The sequence below is a fragment of the Daktulosphaira vitifoliae genome, unplaced genomic scaffold (genome assembly GCF_025091365.1).
Source record: "Daktulosphaira vitifoliae isolate Bord-2020 unplaced genomic scaffold, ASM2509136v1 Scaffold_1, whole genome shotgun sequence".
Lineage (NCBI taxonomy): Eukaryota > Metazoa > Arthropoda > Insecta > Hemiptera > Phylloxeridae > Daktulosphaira > Daktulosphaira vitifoliae.
This window is the reverse complement of record NW_026099572.1, coordinates 54,684,048-54,711,908: the sequence shown is the minus strand read 5'-3', so window position 1 is coordinate 54,711,908 and position 27,861 is coordinate 54,684,048. Positions and strand designations below refer to the sequence as shown.

Here is a 27,861-nt window from a genome sequence, read left to right as displayed (position 1 = left end):
TTGCAACTTTCTAGGTTATTTTTATTATTCTTACACGTATAGCATTATTTCAGCAAGCAGTTTGTACAATTTAAGTTAGTATGTAAATTTAATATTGTGGAAATTTACAGTATATCAAGTAAAAAAGTTATTATAAATTCATACCTATTGTAGGATATTTAAGTACTTAAAATAATTGATAAAATTGATGTATTATAAATTTAAATTATATTAATTAAATGTATTGCAAAGAACATCTAAAGTAATTGTTTATTAGTAATAATTTAAAAATATACTTTTCAAAAAATGGATATTGTTTAAACTGCCAATATATTATAATAACTATCTTTCAATTAATTTCAAAAATATTTAATGAATTTGCTTTATATAATACGTATCTTAATATTTTAGTGATAGTTTTTTCAATTAAAGTAAACAAATTGAAGTATATAAAATATATTTAATATAAATTATCATTATTAAATTATCGTATTTTATGTGACAATAAAAGTTATTTAATTAAAAAAAAGGTGTCTTTTACAATGTAGTGCAAGGAGCGATTTGTATTGTATTATTGTTTGTTTAGGATATGTAAGCTAATATGATGAGTAATATGTTGTATATTGCTAATCCTTATGTGAAACTGTATGAGTTCATTTATTGCATATTCGATAAGGATTATGTAAACAAAAATTAAAAGATTACACGCCCCTCAGCGGCGTCAGTACATCCTCGTTAGGCGCAGCTGAAATTTATTCGTTTTATTTAGCAATAGAAGAGAATATTACAACAAATATTATTAATGGTTAATGAAATCGACTAAAAGTACACCTTTATTTATAAGACTTATAAATAATGCAAAAACAAAAGTGAAAACACTAAAATTTAAAGAAAATGTAAATTTTGTTCAAGTTTATTATAAAAAATTAATTCGTTTACGACCTTCGATCCTTAATTTAAAAAGAAACAGTTTCTACAAAAAAAACTCGTAAAATTTAACAAATTTAGGAAGCCATACAAATGAAAAAATAAAAACATAAAGAAACCATAAAAATTCACAAAAATTTGAGAAGCCATAGGAACGCAGGAATAAAACACAAAGAAGCCATAAAAATTGTTAAATTTTCAGAAGCCATTGGAATGCAAAGATAAAAACATAAAGAAGCTATAAAAATTCACAAAATTTGGGAAGCCATAGAAATGTATAAATTATAAGTAGTCATTGCAATGCAAAAATAAAAATATAAAGAAGCCCTAAAAATTCACAAAATTTGCAAAGTCGAAGAAATTTATTAATTTTAAGAAGCCATTGTAATGCATAAAAAAAGAAGACATTAAAAAAAATAAAGAAAAGTAAAGAAAAGCAATATAAATGTAATAACAATAACATAAATAGGTGAGGAACAAAATAAAATGATTTAGCGCATTAATTTTTATAACGTATACAAATTCTGACATATTTTATAACAATACAAAGTCATAGTATGACTATAGAAATTCTTTTATCTCACTCGTAAAAGGTGTGTATCTGTGGCAAGTTTTAATTCATTATTTATGTTAATATATTTTAAACACATACATTATATACGTATAAGAAAAGTTATAATTTCATTGAATTTATCGAAACTAATTACATATAAAATTGAAATATAATACATTTTTATTTATCCACACTATCCTAACATTTACATTTATTCAAAAATATAATAAATTTTATAAAATACATAATTCATATTAAAAATATATATAGGCAAGACTTGCAAATTCATTGTAAAATTACAATTTACTTTCATTTTTATAAAAACGATTTATAAAACGAAAAAATTGTAAAATTATTCTATTTACAGTTTAATTTATATATTTAAAATGTGGCACACTTCTAACTAATAATTATTATAATTTGTAATAATTAAAAATTTTACACTTGATTTTAGTTTCGATGCGAAGCTGAGACGTAGATGTGTTTATTAATTTTTAAATATTTTTTTTATGTCTGTCAACACTTTTTCTCAGATCTCACCGGACAGATTTTTTTCAACGATTTGTCAAAATATCAAAAATCGTATCTAGTTGAAAATATTGCCTTTAAAAATTGAAAAAATGTCCACGTTCCACATTTTTTAAACTTTTCTTTTTTAATTTCCATAACTTTTTTAAAAATGAACGACACGAAATATTTTTTTTGTATAGATACCTTAAGTATTTTTCTTTCTTTGGGTATATTTTTATGAAAATCTGCCCACAAGGGCGATTAAATATAGTAAATTTTATATGTACATTTAAATTTTGCAGCTTTAGATTTGAAAATGTTTCGGAAAAACTTTGGGTTTCAAACAAATGTTAAATTAAAGCTTCTGTTACGTAATATAAGTTTAAAAAAGTTGTGTCGACGACTTATCTTCTTTGTGCAAATGACTGCCTCATTTAAAAAAACATGCTACTTTTGTGTTAAAATTTTCAATATTCTCTTTTATATTTTCAACGGTAAATTGTTATATCTTTTTAAAAAATATATGGATCAATATATTTTTTATACTTTATGTAATCATCTTATATACTTCTTTTTTAAATCGGGCCATTTCCTCTTATACAGGAGATTCAAAACTTTTAAAATACGTATAAAACGTTTATAAATATAGCAAAAAAATTTTATTATATGTTTTTAATTAATTCTTTAATATTAATACTCATTATTTATTAGTAATAATCTCAAAAAATAGAGATGATAGAAAAAATCTACTTGCAGATTTGAAATCAGCGCGAAAAATTGATCTAGAAAAGTTTTGCATCAAGCCCTCTAACTTTTTATACACGTTTGTATTAGAAGTAACAAAATGTATTATTTTACAATTCTTTATAATATCTCTATAAAAACTACAATATTTAAATTATTGAATATCTAAATTTAATAACTATAATTAACATTGATTCATATGCTTTAATTATAAATCAAATAATTATTAATCATGGTATAAGTAAGGAATTAAGAGTTGTTGTTACTTTTGAAATAATCCTTTAATTTTTTAAAATTAAACACTATCTACAGATTTGCATCGAAGGGGTTTCTTACAATAGTTATTTTAATCACTGTCAGATATCATCTATACTTGTCCCAACTATGTCACTACCATACTGTGCTGCGACCCCATTGCGCTACCGTTTTTTTTCTTAAGACTGCCATAACTTTTTTAAATAATTTTGGGGTTAATTTTAGAAATATTTTATGTCTATATCATTTATCAAATTTAAACTTTCAAAGTTTAATCTTAAAAATTGAATCTAGAAATGATTAAAATACTAGAGAAGTTTAATTATTTTTAATTTTCATATATTTGTACATTAAAAAACACACACAAACACATTTATGCACACAAAAACACAAGGTACAACCAAAAATGTATTATACATATAATATATACCTATATTTATGCATAATATAATTAATGTAATAAAAAATTATGAGCGCTACAACATTTTGGCATCTATTTCTTATTGTGTACAATGAAAAATGCCTAATTAAAAAAAAAAAAAAACAAACAAACAAACAAATAAATGTGTACTTTTCATACACAAATTTTTTTTACATAGAATATATGTATAAAGTATATTCACTAAATATATTTTTATTTACAAAAATATTTTAGAATGATCGGTATTTTAATGAAAGACATTGCTTAAATGGTAATTGCATGCATGTCTTATCATTACAAGATGTCCAAAATAAAATTTATCAATTACAATTGCACATTATTTATACATAAATCTATATAGACAAATAGTTTTGCATGTACTTATAAATATAAAAGAATAAGAGAAGCTATGTAGTATTTAATGATTTATAAAATGTCTTTTCAAATAATTTTTTTTAATTTTTAATAATATAACTTTATAAATAAATGTGTATAGTAATATACGACTAGGTCATATGATAGTCAAAAAGGATTGAAGAAGGAGAAGCAATAATTAGGAGGAAATGGTCGCCTGGGAATTTATCACAACCTCGAGACGAACTATTATGGCAACTTAAAATTAACATAAATATTAAATAATAATAATAATAAATACTAACTATCTCACAAAAGACAAATTAAGTTTTCATTATAATATTAAAGCTAAGGTTGGTTTCTCTTTTCTTCTTTAAATTCGATTATAATTTAAGTTACCTACATGATATCCATTACACTTTTTATAACAACTATCTTGTGTATCACAACTATAAATTTATCTAAAAATAAAACTAGATGAATGTTTTCTGAATCACATGTTATATGCAACGTAGATAGGATCAAGTTGATCAGCTAAGAACCCATCACGAAGATGCATACGCTGTTTTTCACCACGTGAATTAATAGGCACAACACCAGGATCGACTACTACAGCAACTCCAACAATTAAATGATGTTCTTCAAGTACAACATTAGTTACTAATGGTATTAAATCAAGTGCTTCACTTTCATTTCCATCTAATTCAACAACAACTACTAGAAGATTGGTCCACGCAAAAACAGCACTACAATAAAAATATGAGTCAAAATTTATTTCTAACAAATTTTAAAAATAATGTTACCATTCAGCAATTTTCCTATGACACCGCATGACACTATTTTCAATATCAATTGGATGATAACGCATACCACGCAGTATAATTGTTTCATCTAAAGCTCCAACCACAAAAACAGTATCGTGAAGTTCTATGGAAACACAAAATATTAGAATAGAATAATACAAAATTATTATTTTGAAATACCTGGTGTCTCAGTAGAAATAAGAGCATTACTGCTTAGAGTAGATTGATTTGAAGAAGCTAGAGATAAATCACTAAGAGACATAATGTCAATGGTATCTGTTGAATTTTGAGTAGCACTTGTAGGCGTTGCCACTGATTCGGTACGTCGTAAGAAACCCAAGTATCCAGTTCTGGCATAAACTTCACCTGTACTACCAGTTACTAACCTAGCATTAAACTGATCTGAACTAATACCACCATCTGCAGTTTCATTTCCTATAGTGCTAAAGTATCCGCTGGCATTATGTGGTGCTTGTACCCATATCTCTCCTAAATGTGAGTCGCCACAATGACCTTTAGTGTCTGGATGGGCAATGATGACTTTGACTCCTGGCAAGAGTTTACCAGACTCGAGTAAGCACAAAGAATGAGGGCTACCACGTTCAACCAAAGACACTCGATCATTTCTGAGAGCTCGAAGGTCAACATATACACAAGATGGTTCTGGACTAGATGCTCCTTGTAGACATATGGCTACATTTACACGACAGCCAAAACTGGTTGATACTGCTCGAGAACTTAAGCCAAGTGCAGAAAATAATTTGGAAAATGAAGTTGTTAAATTAATTCTTGGCCTTTCTTCAGCTACAACCACACATGTTCGTACACAAGCTAAATTCACCCCACGTTGTTTAAGTAACCCAACAGATGATGCTAGTCCTTTAGTGCATAACTCCATAACACCTTAATTAAGTAGTAAAATATCAAAAATTATTTGAAATAATTAATAAATGACATTAAACAATAAAGTAAACAAATCAATTTACCATATGAACAGAATGTATCTCGAACTTGATATTGACTAACAGCTGACAGCCAAAGTCCAGGATTAATTTCTATTTCGGATGGGGGGATAAGGATTGAATGATGACCAGAATATACACTAAAATAATTAATTAATATTACTATATAAATTACAATAAAAATTAAATATTAATCAATTTAAAAAAATTACTGACCTGCTTAAGCACCACAAAGCAAATCCAAGACCACAGTAAGGATCCAAGCATAAAGCAATGTGTCTAGATGGATACAATTCACATGCCAATTTCATGGACCTACATAAAGATGTTACCGCTGCGTGTGACATTTTTATGCCGGCCAACATCCCAGTCGTAGAAACACTGTAATAAATAAATAATAAAAATAATTTTTATGAAAAAAAAGTACAGAATACAGTGTTACTAAACAAATATACCTGAAATCTAAATACGCTAAGAGTTCAGCTGTGGGAGCGCGATAAGAAGGTACAATTTTCTTTTTAGGAACATCGTCAGTGTCCAAAATTGTAGGCCACGATTTCACATCAACCACATTACTAGCTTCTTTTGACTTTAAAAGCTTGATAACATTTTGGTTAGATAAAACTAAGGTCGATTTGCTAACATCCACTATCATTCTAACTGTTGGTAGAGTAGTCTGAAGATTTTGTGGATGTGGAGGACGAATGGTGACAGGAACAGCACCTTAAAATTTAAAATATAAATTAACTAAAATTTTTTTATAAAAATAAAATAAGAATTTAAAATACTTACCAATATACAAACAACCATAAAACGCACATATGAGATCAATCCCAGGTGGGAAAATTAATGCTACATGATCGCCTGTATTCACTTTTGCTTTTTCATTCAGTAAATTAGACACTTTTTCTGCTCGTTTGTGTAACTGCAAACAAGTCAAATTGGCTGCTGCTGTGCCCTTGGCATTCAATAAAGTGAATATTACATGGTCCGGATCCCTGATGGCTCGCATTTTTAGAATTTCAGATATAAATAGATACTACCATAAAAAACATAAAATGAATTACTTGTTAATTCTAATTTAAATAAAAAAAATAGTTTTTACAGTTTTATTGGAATCAGATTCCATATCAATGATTCCTATATCACGTCCTTGTGCAGTTGCTAGCCTGTTTCCTTGAACTATTGTACCAACCATTACTGAAGCAGGTCCCACTTCTGAAACAGTACCGCCAACTAGGCAAAATTAAATGATAAACTTTTAAAATATATGCGACCCTTAAGGGTCAAAAAATAACAATGTAAAATATAGATACCTGAATGTACTTCACGAGGTTTTGGTAGATTTGTGACGCATGTATGAGGACACATTAATACATTTGCTGGATGCAAGTTGCCATCCAAAAATCTTCTTTTGCATTCAGACAAATGTATGCCACCCAAAGGAGTTTTGGGTAAATAATTCGGCGGTACTAGAGCTAAACAATAAAGGCCAACTTGATGAATGGAATCAACAGCTTGTAGTACCCTGGACATCCATTGGAAGCTCTCTTCTTCACTACATTCAGGTCGTTGTTCAGCTATGACACATATTCGCTCATCTCTTAGTACTCGTATGGCAAATACTGCTATTCTTCCTCTGTAAATAAACTTCATTGGCTCCACAGCCAGTACAGTAGCAATAATGTCATCAGCATTGTGTTTTCGTCCAGTCACAGTCATCAGTCCATCCCGAGAACCACATACAAAGACAAGGCCTCCAGGTCCTAGGAATCCCAATAGTCCTGATCTTGTATACTCGATAGTATCATCCATAGGTTTTCCATCTTCACCGATAGGTGTTACTCGGAATGTAGCATTAGACAATCCAGGTAGCCCCCAATAGTTACATGTAGTTGTACCTAGACCACCCATGCAAATTTCTCCTACTTCATCTGTTTTGCACATATATGGAATACCATCCATTTTTACCACTATCATTGAACAATTTGGCATTACTTGACCACAATCTTGTAAAGTTAACGATGTTAGAGAATTCTCTTGATCAACACGTACTACACCATAACTCAAGCCTGACATAGACAACACACCCCGCCCAGTAGCATTCACTCCTGCTCTACCGGGTCTGAAATATTTATTAAAATTAAATATTAAAAAACAGATTTCAAAAATAAATTATCATTTAAGATAACATACCTTCGAACAGATACAGTTAAACATTCACTGGAGGACGCACATGGACATAAGGCGTCAGAACGTAAACCTTTAGGTTGAAAAACAGCTAAAAATTGGTCACATGAAGATAGCGACCATGGGTTTGCACCATCACCAACCAAAAGCAATCTCAGTGAACTCAGCACAATATCTTTATGATCTTTAGTCGCCAATAAACCCCAGTGTAAGTCTCTAGATTTCACTACAGCTACGCTAGCTGAAAATTTAATATAATTATTAAATATTAAAATAATAAAAAAAAATGTCTATGGTAAGTGATGTTACCTCTATACTTAGTAATCATTTGCATCCAGGAAGCTGGATTAACTTTCATCAAAGCATAAGGTATGTATATAATGTGCATTCCATTTAGTATAGATGTTAACACTGAGTGCCATAAACCAGTCTCACGTTTGAAGTCCAATACGCACACCATTGTATCACCCTCGGTGTAGTTGCATGCCTGAGTCAATGCTCTACACTGGTTTAACATGGCCGTGCGACTGACACTGACGCCCATTACAGAACCATCCTTGTCAGTAGTATATTCTATGTAAGATGCAGCAGTATCATCTCCAACATGTGGTGGTGGGCACCAGTCTTTCGGAGTTTTAGGTAAATGTTCAGTAACAAACCAATGCAGTTTTGGCCAGCCTTTAAAAGCAACTACTTCACCAGTAGCTGTTTTGGGCATACCCTTAAGGCATGCGTCGGATGTAAGAGCAACCTGAACACCACAGCTACCAAGTAAAAACCCTATTTGTTGTGAACCCGCATCACGACGAGTTAATGGCACTTCAATTGGCACTGGTACGATGCCAGCAAACAGGCATCCATAGAAAGAGCACAAGAAATTGAGGGGGTCACTATTTGGATAGACTAGAGCTACACGGTCACCATGTTTTAAACACTCTCCACCACCGATGCCTTTGACTAGTGGACGATTGAGGAGAGTATATGCTACTTTATGAGATCTGCTTAGAAGTTTACCTGAGGAAGAGAACCATTTTAGTAAAAAACAAAAGGGATTAAAAAAATGAAAATCTTACCATATGTTAATGTGATGCTAAGTTTGCCATTAGGATCGAGTACTGTTGCTACTGGTGCTTTAAAAGTGCTCGAACCATAACGTTGAAGAGCTGCTTCCAAGTTACGTGGTAGACCAGAAGGAACCTGTTTTAACATAAAAACAATGAGTGGTGGTTTTTGTGTAATTATCAATAAACTTACGGATAAAGGTTCGCCTATAGCTGGGGACATATACGCGCCTTCTGGTCGTGGAGCATTAGGATCCTTTGGATTGGCAGCTATCTCCAGTTCCATGTCATCGTCTTCGTAAAACTCTGGTAAAGGACGTCGTTTTGGTCTTTTGAGAGTATTCAATAACTGCTGTATTTTAGCCGAAACTTTCCATCGACCACTACTTGAAACAGTACCCATACCGTCATCGCTTGACGATTGTCTAGAATCTCTACTATATCGATTAACTCGATCAGCTGGAGTAAATCTCCTAGACTGAGTCACATTATTCGTTACATCGGGTGGTTGTGGATCTATAATACAAAATAAATTAGTGAATTCTTCAATGAATAACAGAAAGAAAACATAAAATTTGTAACTGTAATAAACATAATTTTATTTACATGGTGGTCGAACACTTTGCACAACATCAGATATTTCAGCAACTTCAGGCTTACTACGTTTTAATTTGTCTTGTTGTTCTTTTGTCTCCATGATCGTTTTAGATTCATCCCAGTAATTGGGTATATTATTACTCGATATACCACTACCTGGAGCACCATTAGGAATTCTATAAAAATCAAACGCCACTTTAGTTTTTTAATTTCTTTCAGGAACGTTGAAAGAAAAACACTTACTTTGTAGGATGATAATGGTGGTGATGTCTGTGTTGCTGTATTATTTGTTGCTGTTGAACGGTTGACGATTGACTGGACTTAGCATGTGATGGAGTATCCCTAGTTGAACCACCGGTACTACTGGTGTCCGCACCACTACTACGTTCTCCACGACCACTGCTATCACGACCATCTCTAATATCACTTTTTCCAGGTGCTTGATCACCAACACTATCGTCATCTGAGCTCGAATCTACGGAAATTTTTTTTAAATATATCATTAATGTATTTATGTGACAATTTCTAAATTAAAAAAAATTATTACTAACCAGTATCGTTTCGAGCTCTTGTTGATCGATCCGGACTTCGAGCCATTACCGAAGTGCGTTTACTTGGCATCGGCAAGGAAGGTTTAGGTCTTGACTGCATAGCGGCCAGAGCTTGTTGGACGGCTTCTTGTCTAACTTCTATAGGCAAAAGTATGAAACATATTAAAAACAAGTGTCTCACTATTGAATATTGTGCTTTGGAAAAGCGAATAAATTATTGTTGCAGTGCAAAATAATAAATTATTAAATAAAACAAAATAGTGACACCTAAAAAAGGTTTTCACACAAAGCTCTTTAAAAATCAAAATAGCACAGTAAATAATTCCATTTATATAAAATAACTAAAAATGAAGTTTTTTAAAATGTTTCTAATCATTCTGAAAATTAGTGTAACCTTTCCCATACATGGTTTTTAAATAATACATTTAATATTATACTAAAATCAAAGTTATCATGGTAAAAGTATTATAACTACATAAAAAATGGTCATAGTTTTAATATACGAATAATTAATCTTCTTCTTTTTCCTCGCCTTAATCCCAATTACTTAGGGTCGGCCACCCTTACCCTAAACATCCACTTGACACGAACTCCCACACCCTCAACACTCACATCAGCTGACCTCATATCGCATTTAATAACTTCCCTCCATCTCTTTTTTGGTTTTCCTCTACCTCTTCTTCCTTCAACATTCATTTCTATAACTGTTCTTAAAGCTTCCGATTCTTCTCTCCTTATAACTTGACTAAACCATCTAAGTCTATTTTCTCTCATCTTATCCACGATTGACACTACACCTATACTCTCTCTTATTTATTCAATATACGAATAATTAATACTTAATTAAATTAAATTAAAAGAAAAATTCGGAATACTAATATTAGGTTCAATACTTATCTTTGTTGATCCAACTATATACTCTGTATACTTTGCCATTTAGTAAAATGAAAAAAAAAAACAACTAATTGACACCAGGTCATATAGTTAAATATTACAACTGCATTATAAGATAACATCAACTTGTAAAACGTGCCAATTACAATAAAAAAAAAACACAAGAACTTTCCCCTTTAATTTCAACCTACTAATCATTTTTTTTATAAAAACACATTTATTCATCTGAAAATAAAATTTAAGAAGTAGAAATTCATTTCTTTTAAAAATAATGAAACACCACTCTCAAAGATGAGTACCAACTCATATTTTACATAAAGAACACTGAACTTAGTAAGTCAATGAAACCCTTTGAGGAATTCTTTTGAATTTTTATATTAAAATTCTATTTATTATATAAAAAAATACTGTTAAGACCTTATTTTAGCCTATTATTTAGCCTAGAGTTAAAGAGAAATAAAAAATACTTACTGTTCGTAGAATATTTACTAAGCAGTTTGGGAAATACCAAATGAAAGACAATCACGTTAAAGTGATTGATAAGGAAGATCAAGGAAAACTTATGCCTTGATAAAAAAATTATCGCACTATTGCATTATATCGTTGGTTTGTATAGAGAGTTATAATAATTTAGAATAATTAAATCGGATTTAAACGATCATCAATAACCGAAAAGATAATTAACAAAAATATTTCAGTTTTTATTGTAATATTTATGAATTTTAAACTATTTAAGAAATATGTGTGTTCTTAGTTTAGTTATAATAAACAAATTTGAATCAGATTAATTGATATTTGATGAGTGGAATCGTTAGTTTGATGTAAACAACAAAGCATAAACAAAACATCCCGAATATTAAGCGAGCAAACGATTGCAATTTCCCAATAACTATTAATATTTTCCATACACTTTATTGAAACTAATTTTCCATTCAATTAAAATTGGGAAAACTTGAACGGATGTTAGAATCACTTTATGTTTATTTTCAAACACTCGAAGTTAGGTCATGTTATTTTTCACGGTTTAGATGAAAACACGTTATTAACGATGAGAGTCATTATTACTAAATTTCACTAACCGATTTTTCATTTCTAGACACATACATATTTCATGCGCTCTCTTGAGCGCCATAAAAGTCATACATTATTGTATATTTCATACAGTCACTTTAATATGATATTAGACGTTGCCAGCAGTCATCGTTGTAATGTAAACGCGAGCGGACAACATAATAATAATATTTAAATATTATGATAAAACCAGTACTATTAAAAGCACTTAACATATTACAAGTGCAATGCACATGAAAATTAAAACAAAGAATTTAGCTTTAGAATTTTTACACTCGCGATTTTCTACGAAAAAAAAAAACAGATCCTTGAATTTTAAAACTTATATGCACCGCAGTTGTAATGTAACAATAATAACCACAATACATTTAAATATCTGAATATAAGACCAAAAATGGCGGACTCTTTGTAAATCGAAAAAGTTGAGCTTCAAAACTTTCATTGCACAGCAAATTTATAATAATGCATTATTTCATTGGTAATGTTTAAAAATAAGTACATGAGTCACTAAATAAAATATTTCAATATATTTTTTTTATTGAGGCACAAAATAATTACTGTAGGAATCCGCCATTAATGATACATTTAGGATAAATAAACAGATCTTAAAAGTTTGAATAAAATTGAATTATCATGTTGTTGTTTTATTTGAAGAGTTATTTATTATAAAGTAATTATTTGTTTAATCAAAAAATTTTTTAAATATTTTGACTCTCATTGCTAAATTTTACTCTCAAAACTCAATAAAAATTGTTGATAAAATGTTTGACACGGTAGTGGAGTTCATTTCAAACTTGAGAAATTATTGAAAAAACAGTTCTGATAAAAACATGAATACTGTCAGTAATGTCACGGGGGAGTGAACTATATTATATTTAAATTGCAAATTTTTATGTCTAAGCAACTACATACTTGTTTGTTATTTTTCAAGTTGTAACACGTTTTATCCACTGTTTGTTGATTAAATTGATAAAGTAAAAAGAAAAGAAAACACAAATCCAATCAATAAAAAACGGGAGTGAAGTGCCGTGCACTGTGTACTTAACAATTGAATACAAACTTTGGTTGCAATTTGAAGAGCTACTAGAGAAGAAAAAAAACTCTTGACTTCACACCACTAATGTATACTTTTTTTCGCATCACAAGTTATTCTTTTGTATTAATCTTTTTACATTTAAGGTGTTTTTGTAGCTCTGATTGCAATTACAAAAAAAAAAAAAAAACTCTGAAAAACACTNAAAAAAAAAAAAAAAAAAAAAAACTCTGAAAAACACTGTGGTAGACGATTCTACATAATTTGAGCAAATCTGTAATGAGTAATACAATTTTTTGTTTAAATTATGACAAAATATTCCAGAGTTAAAGAAAAATCATTCACGATATATATGATAGTTTTTATCCATTTGACATATTTATTTTCAAACTTAATGATTACCAACTTTTTTATATGTTTAATATTGGATTTATTCATTGAAAATTATTTAATAAAATTTATCTTATTTAAATTTAATTTTACAACTCCATCAAGTTTTAATAACATGAATATTTAATTTATAAAAGTTAGCTAATATTTTGAACTAAATAACTTATTAAGAAAATATTTAGGTTTTACAAAGTTTTTGTTATTTTTCTTTCATAAATTTGTAACTATCGTACAATAATTACAAATTCCTTTTACTAAAACTTTTTTTTGAACCGAACGATGTTAACTCGTTGATGAATGTGATTCAAAATATATTCAAAAATTTTAAATATTACATAATTTTACGTTGTATGTCAATAACATTATAGCTTAATTACGTTTTTTAGCTATAACACACTAAAAACTGAGTTAAAAGAACAACTTTATATTTAAATAGCTTTTACTTAAAGGATGTCATAGAAATATCATTAAGTCGTTTGAAATTGTTGCAAAAGTGGATAAGCTTCGAAAAAAATTTTTTTACACATTTTTCTAGCTAAAAAGACATATTTACTACAATAAATTACCCAGAAGATTTTATAAGCAATGCCGATGGAATACGGGTAGCAGTTGCCGATTACAAAGTTTCAATTCCACATAGGGTTTTCCATAAACATTCTTCTCGAGTGTCATTGACCGGTTAAATAGATGTCGTATACGGTTGCCATAGGTATACGTGCACAACTTGTCACATTGTTTTCTGTAGTCGCACAACCACTACAGCAAAAAGGAAGAAGGCCGGCAGAAATGAACACTCCTTTCAAAGGGTGTGCGTATGTTTACATGATTTCGTTTCGTACAGGCAACTACAGTACGGCTAAGATCAATCAAAGGGAGCAATAATACCGAATGATCTGCCTACCTAACCTTAGCCGTAGAAACTTAATATATTCCAAGCGGATATTCATTCGGTTAATGATGGAACCGATCAAGTAAAGGTTTGGGAACGAGTAATGGTCTACTAACACATCGATCATTGTAAAACACTCCTATTCGAATACAATTCAGCAATAATAATTACAATTGAAATTTGAATTTTTTTATGGCTATTATAATAATGATGCGTGTTTCTTTACACCTAATGTATAGCGACGCACACACGAATGACAGGAATAATATATTATTATGGTAACACGAGCGAAGACATTTCTTTTTTAATTATACCAATTAAGCAAACCTTGATGCAATAATATCGTTCAGTCTCAATGTTTTACATACACTAGAACATAAGGGTTTGATCTTAAGCTCGGCGTGTACGGCCAACCGAATATTAAAACTGTTTCTGCGATAGCTTACCGGTGTAGTATATTATTATTTGTGTTCGACCTTTGTACGATGCAAGTCGTGCGACAAGCCTATTTTATGATGTCTGAGCATACTAATACAGATTTCGACGTCCTCGGGGGACACAGTTCACACCGGCGCAATTAATGTAACTTTACTCTGGAAAATTAAAAAAATAAAAGAACTCTGAAGAAAAAATACAATAATACTGTTCACACATTAGACAGAAGGTACGATTAATTTTCTACGGATCAATTTACCGGTTCACAGCGTACGTAATGATTGACTAAGATTTATTTTGATTCGCCGACCAGAGCCGCAGTAGAAAAAAAAACAAATGCAATACATAGTTTAATTCCTAGTTGTATCGTTTGGAGTAATTATTATAATTACTGTGTCGCACCGGCCACTCGATGATGGCTAGTAGTTTTACCGGTATGCAGTAGGCATCTATTACACGACGGTGCTATCGACCAAGATCGTTTATTAATTTTTTATTATCGAACAACAACGGGCAACAATTTGTGGGCAGACCGGCATATGCCTACAAGCAGATATCTAAATGCAGTTTTGTAATCGCAGCGCTTCGATTTGATAAGTTATTAGCCGGCGGGATGCAACGATATTAATATTAATATGCATCAGTTATATATGTTTTTACACAGATGAAAAAAAAAAAAACACGATTACGACCACATATCACGGGATGACGATGATAATAAAAGTAGGAGTATACATAGAGACTGACAGGAATGACTGATAGGCTCATATAGTGTGAATCTAAATTAATTGTCTCTTCATTTTTCTTATTAATTCGGAGGCCAATAAACCGATTTTTTTTCTCGGGGTGTTGGCAAAAGAATTATTGCCGATGCTCGTGTACTTAAGTGTAGGTAAAACCACAAACGTTCGTTGATCTCGAAATTAAAAATATTACTATATAATTTCCAAAACGCTCAACGGCCGACTGGTTACACGAGATTGAGTTTAATGGTAATAATCTATGTGTGTGCGTGTGTATGTTGTGAGCATGTTATTAACCGACGGTTATCTTTCAACTAGATGTTCTGTGTGTATACATGGTTGTGAATCAATGATAATTAGGTAAAATATCCTACAGGAACAAAGATCCAAAGTAAATTTTAACAAAAAAATAGATAACACATGATTAGTATACGTTCAGCCAATTGTATTCATTCTATCATATTCTTGAATATTGAAGACCTTAGGAGGTCATTTCAGGTACTTAAATCTGTATCTCAGAACCTATACTAACGTCATTCAAAATTTATCATTTTCATTTTAGTAGGCGAAATTAAACATTATACTGAACATTAGCAACATTTTGAAACCCTTTCATATTTCAATAATTATAAGTCCTAAATTAGTTAGCGACAAATAAATGTAATTTATGGAAATAAAGGAGTTTCCTAATATAACTAATAATATTAACATGCTAACATTTATTTCAATATCTGCAGTAGTATTAATAATGAAAAATAACATTTCTCTTTTTTTATGTTTTCCCAAAAAATCTACTAAATATTAATTGCGTTTATCTAACTCTGAGGTAAAAAAATGATTTAGTCACAAGTTCAAAGAGAGGATATTTTTACTCGGTATAAACTATTGAGGCAGAATCAAAGAACGTTGTTCTTCAAATAACAAATAATATAATATTAAATGATAATTTTTTTTTGATTTTGTTTGTTACACGTGTTTAAAGTGTTATAACACTTAACATAATGTTATANAATCAAAGAACGTTGTTCTTCAAATAACAAATAATATAATATTAAATGATAATTTTTTTTTGATTTTGTTTGTTACACGTGTATCTCCANCGTGTTTAAAGTGTTATAACACTTAACATAATGTTATATTTAAGTGTTATAAAATATGTTGATTCCTTATATCTGAGAACGATATCAACTTTACTTTTTTTAATGGCAACATAAATATTTAAATAGACAATAAAATAGAAAATGATCTAATTAAGAAAATAATTTGTTGATGACAACTTTTGCAACGGTATTTCAGAAGTTATGAACAATTTTATACCCAGTCGTGAGTAGTGAGACCGAACAATGTCAATGCACCCGCTCTGCACTTCCAGACAATACTTTAAATCGCTAATAACTTCTGAAATACTGATCCAAAAGTTGTTATCCACCAATAATTTTCTTAATTATTTCATTTTATATTTTATAAGCTAGTTTAATAGCTGCCATCAAAAAAATTAAATTGACACTCCTATAAGGCATAAGGGATGTACCAAAAAATTATTTTTTAACAGATAAATGGAGATTCATGTGTAACTATCAAAATGAAAAAAAAATAAATAAAAAAAATTTTTTTAAGAGAAATCGAGTGGCTAGTGTTAAAAGAATAATCTAGTATATGTACATGGTTGGGTAAAAATATTTTACATTTGTTGTGAATAGAATTTTTATAATCAACATTCCTATTAATTATCTAAGCATGTATTTAATTACAGTTTTTATTATTCTATTACGTAATTAATCTACTCGTTATCATTAAAATACGGACGAATAAAAATTTTCTTGAAAGTTAAACAAAAAATTATTATTGAAAAAATAAAAAGAAAGTACAACTACTAATTAAAATGGAATTATATGGTTACTCTAGTTTTTTTTTTTTTAATCCAAATGCATTTAATTTTAATTTAAGGAATGAGAATATAGACCCGTGAAAGGGGATAAAAATACTTCTAAGGCATTTGTGCCAATTATAAGAAGCTACAAATGAGGATGCGCCAGGTCGACGCAGAAATAACCGGTGTAAAATTTTGTCAAAAAATTTGGGAATCCTAAACAAATTAAAAGCGTATTGTCTAATCTCGGAAGTACGCGGGTCAACAGATAATTAGATGACGTGGGAGAGATGATTAGATGGCATTGGGGGTAATATGAGGACTGCTGCAGAGTATATAGTTTACGTAAGAGATCGTGTCAAAAGGAGGTTCAACCAGATAGTTAGAATAAAGGCGAGAGCGAATAAGAAGAAGAGTAGGAAGCCGCAAATAAAGTAAGTAATGGATATCACTCATATAATAGGTGTTTTATGAAATACATTTTATGCAATATACTAAAATATGAAATCCGACCGAGAACAAAACATAAATCGAAATTTAAGTGAATATAATATTTAATAACAAACTCAATATGGATCTGAATAAATCCTATCAGCTATATTTAACTGATAATAATAATAGTCGTATTTATAAAAATATGAAATTATGTTAGAGCTCAAAAAGATTTATTATTAGCTCTATTCATTTTTTAACTCGTATAGAATGGAATTATTATGTAAGCTATATACAAAGTTTCATACAAGCTGTACGTTCAAACAGGAAATTTATAGTTTCATTCAAGCTAATTAATAGGTTTGCTAGTACACATTTGCTAAACAAATAAATCGTGTACGCATGATTAGCATACTAAAGAAAATTATAAGTTTTGCGACAGCATATTATGTATTGTAACACTCATGATACTACAACAGTTTTTCTATTTATAACAATAATTCCTCCTAGATTGGAATCAATTTTATATTCAATGAATATTTGTTTTTCAATAAACCACAAAAAAAAATTAAAAACCAATCGTTTCCCGTAAATTTCGTATTAAGATTATTTCAATTCATTAATTAGATGATCACGTCAAAATATACGTTATAATATTTTGAATTTGATAATCGGCGTCAGGTAGTTAAGACACGTTATATAAAATTATAAAAAAGCAAGTACAACGTGGAAGTTGGGAAAATTACTATGGACCTAAATATGTGTGAACCGCAAAAAAAAATGAAAAGAAATAAAATATTTGCAAATAAAAAAACAACCGTGTCATAAATCATATTTATATTTAATACAAATATCCACCGAGCGTTAACATGGGTCTTTGCCAATGTCGAAGTCGCCGTGGTGGTCTGTCGTGATTGGCGGTCGTGCGCGGCTACGGATAACGGGAAATTCTCAGTAGTATTAACCATGGCGATTAAGTTTCAACGGTGTTGGATACGATTATTAAATGTCGTCAAGTCATGAACGAGAAAAAATTTAATAACAATAATAATAATCGGAATAATACGCAAACAAATAATAGTCCATGTCAAAGAACTGGTGTAGGTAGCGCGCAAAGCGAATAATCCATCAGCTAGAAGAAGAACTTTGAAATTCGAGGGCTGCATATAATATAAATGGGTTAAATTTATTTATTTCCTTCGCTATAATAAGAGTTGAACGTGCATATTATTTACTATACAGATGCCACAGTGAAGTAATATATTATGAAAACAAACGGGATGGAATTCTTTACTGAAGAGATATCAGAACGTATCAAAAAGGATTAAAATTTACATACGAATATCACACCAAAATATCAGTTAATAACTTATTATTACATAAAATAATTAGTTTTAATCATTGTAGATACAACCCAAGACAAAAAATGGATTAGCAAACATCGGTAAAAGACAGTAATAACTATATTTTTTAACTAATATTGGTCTATTTTCAACATAACGATACATCAAAAAACTTATATTCGAATACATTAAATTTAAAAATTTATATTAAAATGAAAGATATTAAAACAAAATAACCACTACATTGGAAAATTCATTCGCGTACAATTTATGTTATGTATAAAAAAAAAATTCAATAAACATAATTAGAAAATATTAGAACTGCGAGTATGGTATGAAGTCACGCAATAAAAATTTACTGAAGGCTTAAAGAATATTTTCCGTAGAAAAAAAATGAAATATCTAACTAACGACATACCGTATCTGGTCATCGACCATATGAAAATGTGATACTTTGTCAATGAAAAACGGCAAAAAAATACATAATATTATACAACCTGTTACGTTCCACAGTTTTCAATATGCAATCCGTATCAGATTTGACGGTCTTGTAAAATTATAAAACTAAATCCTTTAAAATAAACATGTCACTTATGAAAATAAATAGTAGTAAAACTTTATATTAACTCGAATCTTATTGAAAACTGGTCGTGGCACATTCGTATTTTTAATGTAATTATTGTCAATAAAATATACAAAACACGTGTAATAGGTATTTGCCATAAAAGTAAACATGAACGCATCATCAAGGTAAAGTACTCGATGAATGTTTAAGCAATAAAGACGTTCAATGAGTAATCAAAATCAAACATATAAAAATTATAAGTAAATACTTATAATTGCTAAAGCAAATGACAGCGGATGTACGATATTAATTAATTTTCTAATAATTAATTTGTTATGGTGAACATCATTTCTATCATCATTTTCACGTTTGTAAAACGGTCAGTGGCAAACGTTGTTAAAACCTACTCATTGTATTTCTATGCAGTGGTCTGATGTGTTTTGTTCTCTAATCAACGACAAAAAAAATAATTTTTCAATTTTGTCGATTCATAAAATATAATAAAATTGTAAATATTACAAAAATTATTATTATTGAATTACTACGATGGAAAAATGCTTCTCAGAGAGTTTTTGTAAAGTTCGTGTTGCAGTGTCTCTTTCAAAGGAAATTACTAAAAGATGGACAAGGGTCTTTTTTTTCTCATTACATGTTTGGGTATAGTTCAACTTTTGTAGTTTTTTATAAAATCGGTTTTACGCAAGACGTTAGAATATTAAAAACGGAATGCCTACTAAAAATTTAATTCAAAGTGATCGTATAAAACTTTGTTTCCACGTAAAAATAGTTTAACTGAACAAACAGAAACCACTTCACAATATTGTTTTTAGAACTAAAAATAGATGTAATAAGTGTAAAAAATTTAAATCGTTTCAAAAACAAAAACGAAACCTTTCAATGCCGACGATTTTGAAAATGTATTTACTATCGTACACACACAAAAAAAAAAAAAATGTTCAATCATACTACATATTTTAAGCCTTGGGGAAAAAAAGTTCTGAAGTATAACACCAATTCGTAAGATAATTAGAAAACAATTTTATCATAAGAATTGTATGAAATAAAGTTAAAGGTTATTACGTTTCTATAATACATTTGANTTGGGGAAAAAAAGTTCTGAAGTATAACACCAATTCGTAAGATAATTAGAAAACAATTTTATCATAAGAATTGTATGAAATATAAGTTAAAGGATATTACGTTTCTATAATACATTCGAATTGGATCGACCAATTGGATCTCATTTTATCGAGACCAATATCTTAAAATTGGACACATTTATAGCTTTTGTTTGTAACTTGAGTATATTAAAACAACATCTAAAGTCTGACCTATATTAAGCAGCATTTTGAAAATACACATGGGATTCGCGCAATAACTCGGACCAGTCGAGATGATAGCCTGGGTTCATTGAATTGTAAAAAAAAGATACCGTACTTTATTTTGCCGCAAACGCCATTATTTGTATTGTTTTTCGTTTTCCAACTGAATCGGTCACTAGTGTAAATCCTCTTCAGTCGGATTCCAACGTGAATGAATGACACGCGCAAACAACAAAAAAAAGTTCATTCATTCGACTCACGCACACGCGGTCGCCCATCCGTCATTAAGAATTCTTAAGAGACAGTTGTCTGCATTTGAATTTCGAATACATAGTTTTTCGCCGCAGAAATAATTGTTGTATCATGTACCGCCTCCTATCGGCTGGGCTTTTATAAGCCGACCATGTGAAAATTTTAATACGTGTCTTAATGATAATTTTGCTTTTAAAGACTGGAACGTTAACGGGATATTAAGTTTCATTAGTCATTGTTCTAACAACTAAACGGTATTCAATTAAAGATACCCTAAACACAATGTATAGCTAAAGAAAACAAATTAAATAACATAGCGAATGAAATAAAGCGAAAGGAGCGCAGAAGATTAAACAAGTAAAAATAACACACACACCGTACACAATGTTATAAGTTGGTAAAGCTTGGCAAGAGTGTGTGTAAAAATAATAAAGTATACAGTATAGAAGTAAAAACACCACAAACACCATGCACATTGTATAATACAAATTCGTCATATCATATCAAATATATTACAATAGCGGAAACACAGGGGCAGGTGACAGCCAAAAGTTCTACGGGATTTTCGTTTGTTATACCTGAATGATATCTTTTTTCATTATGTGTGACCCGTCTTTGTGTGCGCCTGGTTCGATGCTGTTGATGCTGATGCTGAGCACTCGGCTGTTTGCTGTTGGACGATGCCGACGTAGGGGGAACAGCTGCAAAGTACACATTTGCTTTTTCAACAATATACGGGCACGTGCACACATTATAAATAATAAATAAAATAATTTTTTTTAAATTGCCCGACAACGGGAATAAACATTTCCTATACACAAAAGAAGTATAATACAGACAGAGGTGCTATTTTTTTCATCACAACTTTAAAGTTAACGAATTCAATTTAATTTCAGAGTTTTCCATTACTCATAGAACACTGAACTACCATCACGTTGGTTTAAATACATAAAGACAATCGTCATCAAGCTCAACAATATTAAATCTTCTTAAAAGTTTTCTTAATTTAGCATCATATATTCTATACTAGACTAGGCAGTCGTTTTCGAGAATATTTTCACTGTTGTGTAGTTTACACAAGTTGGCCGCTACATTATTTTACGGTCAACGGATTCTCATTCGTTTCGAATCCAACAGAGTTTTAATCTTTAAAATGAATAAACATCGCATATTTTAACACATTAACTGAATAATCCACTGCCCTCTGCTCTATTGAAAAATAAAACCGACAAATTTCAAAACGAGCGAAACTATTAGCGCTTTTACCACATAATAAATTAGGTCTGTAACACCAAACTGCCGAATTTTGCTCGCCTTATTACCAACTTCCATTTCACCTTAAGCACATTCATGTACACGCTAAATTTGTTAACAGCGACAGAAAAATGGATGTAAAACATTTATCGCGCTTACGAAAGTTACAACGATGCGGCGGCTCGAAGGAAAATATGTACACAAATTTATAGTACACCGTATGGTGTGTCAAATTTTTGTTTCGAAAATAATAAAATAAAAATAAAATGTAGGTCAAATTTTAAAGATCCGGGAGGAACACTAGACTAACAAGAGCTAAGTAGTTGTTACAATAGAGGCTCTAAGGGTAGAACAGTACACAACGATGAAAAATAAAACCCGTGTATGTTAGAAGGGCAGATTAAGTTTTCTCGTGCGCACAAAGATCCGAAAAAATACTTCATGTATGTACAAAATGTAAACATTCAAGTCGTTTAAAGTAATCCCGGTAGTGCGTTTCTTAGGGGAAAATTGTTATCTTGAATTTTTAATGAAAAATGGTTTAATGAGTAGTACATGAGTTCTCTCAAGTATTACTTGACAGCTTATTCAAAAGGAATAACTTTAAATTCTTCGTATTGGTTCGCATTAAATAATTTAAATGCATCAAAAGTTTCAAAGGAAATTTTCTACGGTAAATTTGACAAATAACTTCCAGGAAAATACGAATAAAATAAACAGTACGAGTTTATTATAAAATGTTTCGTATCGACTTCAAGTACTAAAATTATATTAATTTCTTACCGTATAAAAAAAACATTTATACTCGATTGCAGTCGTGTTCTTTTAACTTAGAAAAAGATTTTAAAGAATACAACTGATATGTTTACGGGGGGCAAAGCAAGAATGTACTCCTTCTAAGCGACTAGATAAATAATATTAGAAGAATAAAAATTATAATAGAAAGCCTGAAAGATTTACATAGAGACTAGTAAAAGTTTTTTTACCGTTTAAACAAAATTAAATTTATCGACACTATAGTGTCGATAAATTAATTCAAATCGATAAAAACAACTGTAGTAATTCTAATCGAATTGAACAAATAAAAAATGGGTAGTGTGACATAACAATAATACCTAAGATTTTGAAACACATCCGAAATAAAAAACATAAAATTCTTATTGGTTTTATTATTATGGGAATTCAAGATAAGAGAATCTATGACACGAGAATAAACCGAAGAAGCTACGATTAAACATCCATAAAGTAAAACTTAATCCTTACGCAAGTATTACAATTTTGAAAGTTTTTAGGCTTTCAAGTTGAAACAATGTCGTAAAAATGATAAGTGATAAAATGTCTAATGAAATAGGTCAACTGGACAACATTATGAAACCACAGTAGAAAAAAAGGATCGGAAATGTTGTTTTCAATTTGTGTTATTTGACGACCAAATTTTTGTTGAACAAAAATGAGAAAAATTTCGCAACTCATACAAACCTTGTGTCTGTTTAGGGACATACGGAGCCAGAAGTCTCGTTCTCTTCTTCTCGTATCCTTTTTGGGTGATGTCACCTGCAAACAAACAAAACATAGTGAATAAATGTCAAATATTCGACATAGAAACTTACGGATTGCGAACAAACAAATGTTCTTAAATAAAAATGGTAAGTTTAAAATTGAATTCGGTATATAAAATATATATGATAGAATTCAAATATTATCAGCGAGTGATTAGGAGTACCGACAAATGTTATGATTACAACATTTATTAAACGTTGTTTGGTGCAATAACATCAAAATTGCAACATTAGATAAATGAAATTTTTATTTTTAAATCTTCTACTATACTAACGCGTCACTAGTTACATCAGGAAAATGAAAAAAATTTATTATTTCTAACAATATTTCGAAACTTTATATTACTTTTCTACTTATAAAGCTCAATGATTTCTTCTAAAAAGCCGTGTAAACACAAAAAATAGCCAATTATAAATTTTTATTTTTAAACAACACTTTGATGGTTTTTAAAATATCCGTAACTGTTTTCAATGGAAAATTATAGCGAAATAAGCAAGTAGTTAATTTTTTATTGTACATAAATAATATTCAACATAAAATAAATAAATATCAAGTATTTTTAGCGAAAAGCTATTTTTTGCAATTATTCTTAAACAAACATTTATTAGAAAAAAGTAATTCACCATAATAATTCCAGAAAACTAGTTATGAAGTAAATTGATGTGGCGCACTAATTAAAATACACTGAAAATGTAGTTGTAGTCTTTTATTTAAAAAAAAACTTTTTTTATTTTATACTCGTTTATGAAAACATATTTTTTCATATTAACTAACGAATATGTCAAATTTCAAAATTAACAATAAATCTTTATAATCTATTGTATTAACATTTGTAATAACACGCCGATTTTAATGTTTCAAAACTAAAACCAAATTCATATCATTTCTCGATGAAGTCGATAAAAGTTTACATAGAATTACGGCCGTGTTATGATTTATTACTTTTAATGTTATCACATAGAAAAACAAATGTATGACACATAAAATGCAATGATGTAATTTTGTTGAAAATATCTACATAAATATTTATTTAAAAATGTGCGATTCAAATCCAATTCAACGGCAAAAAATACATAAAAAGTACTATTTGAGCACTTCGGATAAAAGAAGAGAAGTGTCAAAGACAATAATAGGAAATTCAATTGTTTTTACATGGAAGTAGTACATAATGTATTGTTCGTGAATGATAAGTGGAAGTGTGTACAAGTGAGTCATGAAGTGAAATTAGAGTATATCAGGTAAAACGAAATCTTTATGGGGGTAAATATGATTGCAACTGTGAATATTATATGATTAATTTACAATTTTATGTAAAATGCTCATTTAAGCAACAATGCCATTAATATAATATTGACAAAGATATGTGATGTTACGAAAATGCATCTCTAAATAATTCCTTTAACATTCTCTCGGAAATCATTTGGAAAATAAATATAACTAGAATGTGTGTAGGTTATTGCACGAGACAGCGTTACATTTATATTCATTTACCACTTAATTTCGAACGAGTATCGCAAAAAAATATTAATCTGAAAATAAACAACAAGCCTTGTGAAGTTCCGATACTGTGTAAAGTCCATATAAAACTCGAATGAAATACTGCAAAGTATTATCTGCGGTGGGGGTGACGACGGCTCAAAGTTCAGGTACTGTAAGTTTTCACATGGTGTGTGTGTGAATAAAATAAAATATCGCCAAACGGTTTGCAGCGAAACTGTACAAATCGGTCGAGTTGCGGCGAAGAGGAACACGCACTGCGGATGATCAATAGTCGCCACGACCATTAGTTATCGTATAAAGTGGTGCGTTGACATAAATGCACTTAAGCGACGATTGACGGGGGGTGGGGGGAGGTAACGATAGAGATTTCAAATTGAAACATATTTTTTCAAACGAGTACGGAACTCGACTTTGTCGATGGACGTGAAACATTACGATTTCCGTGCATTTGACGCGCGTTGATCAATGACAGCAGCTGTTATCTCTGAATAACACGTTATTCTGGAAGGAGATAAACGATTTTATATCGACTCATATGACCGACAATGTGTCAAATATTGTTGTACACGCGAATACTTATGAACAACAACCAGCGAGCACTTGGACCGGGAGCGGCACAGTAACGTGGAAAAGTATTAGACTGTCAGGAAAAGAGATGGGAATTTCTGAAAAACGCGAGCATTACAAGAATATTGCTGGGTGTGATTATTATGGACAGTTTGTCCGGATTCTCAAATAATTGACTAGTGTTAACACCCCTACGTCGCTTAAAACTAGATACATTCTCCGTCTACAAGTTTCTCACGGCATTCCGGATTTGACTAAGATATGTGCGATCGCGTAGAAGTGTTAAGTTTTCAGTACGAAGCTTTGACTTTGATTGACGAATGACGTAAAGTTAGCCCGAATATATTTAATAGTAATTATATAACGTAAATTCGACTGTTAGATTAATTGTTCAGGCCGATAGGACTATCGCACACATTCCGATAGTAGATGACAGACAATTACACCGTACAAAAAACGCATGTGAGAACGTCGGAATGGCGTGAAAACCTTTGTTGCCCCCGGGGCTTAGACCGAGTTGTAAATCTAAAACTTAGTTAATAGAATATAAACGCATATATCGAAACGACACGTTTGGACGTCGACCAAACATGGTGCGGCCGTGAAGTATGGAGAAAAATAACTGGTAATTAACAGCCAGATAAAGATATACGACGGCATATTATCCGTGTAGAACTCGTGTCGCACTGTATGAATTTCAAACGGACTGCAGACAAGTCACAGTGTAGTTCTGTGGGCCGAGTCCCATGAATAATAAACATCACAAACGTATACGACATGCAAATATAATTGGCCACGACGGCTGGTCTATAAGATTGTTTTTTATTCTATTTGTCTTATACCTATCGATACGGGCCATTGTTCTTTGGTGTTGACGTTCAATACCTGCGGCACAATCCTTATTAGTTCGCGTTCTCAGATTGTCGCAGAAGAAAAACGATAAAAAAACAATGTCGACAATACTCGCGGCTTAAAACCGCACGGTCATCGAAGTGGACCTAGCAGGAAAGATGAAGTTATATTTTCGCTATGCGACTAAAGGTACTCTCAACAAAGACTCAAGATACTGCGACCACAGGTTGCGACACACTTTGTGTTTGTCGAATATCATGTACAGATCTATTATTGTAAAATGAACTTGAGGACAAAATGTATAAGCGTTGAGCTCCGAGTTAAAGATCTATGAAGGACGCATTTATCAATAAGCTGACAACAACACCACTCGTTTGCGAAATTTTACTGTTACCGTAAACGAATTTCCTTCGAGTTTTGTTTCCTTTTTTATTTTCAAGTATGACATGAAGTGTTGGAAATAGTCATATAAAAAAAGTAATAAAAAATAATACATTATTGTGTAATTATATTCCATTTTATGTACCATAGACAGTGTTAATCCTGATTTTTAAATCCCAACTGTAGTAAACACGTTTACTACAGTTTAATTTGCCTCTAAATGATGTCCGTCTATGAAAACGATTAAACGTATTGGAAATTGTGCTTCGGTTAATCGTTCAAAATTGGATTTCATCATAAAACAGCAGAAGAATAAAATATAAACGACCTATAACGGAGAACGTTAAAAAAACCAATGTTGACATATTTACCCACTGATAGACTGAGGCCTAACACAATATCGTATTGTTGCCGATGTCTCAGAGGACGTAACAATATTCCTATTGTTGTACTCGTGATACGTACTGGTTACAGGATGTCATTCTCAGAGGATATAAATTTAAGAATAAGTTGATATCACAGTATATGTTGTATACACACACACACACGGTTGTGACAATCGAAATCGATAAAAACGTTGATTTACTTGAATGCATTTCCG

General features: G+C 30.4%; 1 protein-coding gene across 10 annotated transcripts in view; it reads right to left on the bottom strand.

Annotated features, from left to right (window-relative positions):
- Window positions 1-3,347: 3,347 nt before the first annotated feature.
- LOC126894899 (disco-interacting protein 2) overlaps window positions 3,348-27,861 on the bottom strand; it is a 97,061-nt gene continuing 72,547 nt past the window's right edge. For 3 of the 10 annotated variants that reach the window (XM_050666225.1, XM_050666223.1, XM_050666224.1), the window contains 18 exons: window positions 23,880-23,954; window positions 21,725-21,847; window positions 9,908-10,045; window positions 9,600-9,831; window positions 9,366-9,532; window positions 8,953-9,275; window positions 8,772-8,895; window positions 8,008-8,712; window positions 7,705-7,939; window positions 6,825-7,633; window positions 6,614-6,744; window positions 6,301-6,547; window positions 5,964-6,231; window positions 5,725-5,889; window positions 5,533-5,648; window positions 4,727-5,449; window positions 4,547-4,670; window positions 3,356-4,489 (listed from right to left, as the gene is read on the bottom strand). In XM_050666225.1, the coding sequence (XP_050522182.1) occupies window positions 4,237-4,489; window positions 4,547-4,670; window positions 4,727-5,449; window positions 5,533-5,648; window positions 5,725-5,889; window positions 5,964-6,231; window positions 6,301-6,547; window positions 6,614-6,744; window positions 6,825-7,633; window positions 7,705-7,939; window positions 8,008-8,712; window positions 8,772-8,895; window positions 8,953-9,275; window positions 9,366-9,532; window positions 9,600-9,831; window positions 9,908-10,045; window positions 21,725-21,847; window positions 23,880-23,954 (4,958 nt within the window). In that variant the 3' untranslated portion in view covers window positions 3,356-4,236. Of the gene's footprint in view, window positions 4,490-4,546; window positions 4,671-4,726; window positions 5,450-5,532; window positions 5,649-5,724; window positions 5,890-5,963; window positions 6,232-6,300; window positions 6,548-6,613; window positions 6,745-6,824; window positions 7,634-7,704; window positions 7,940-8,007; window positions 8,713-8,771; window positions 8,896-8,952; window positions 9,276-9,365; window positions 9,533-9,599; window positions 9,832-9,907; window positions 10,046-21,724; window positions 21,848-23,879; window positions 23,955-27,861 lie in introns of all 10 variants that reach the window. The other 7 variants (XM_050666226.1, XM_050666227.1, XM_050666221.1 and 4 more) reach the window with 6 other exon arrangements.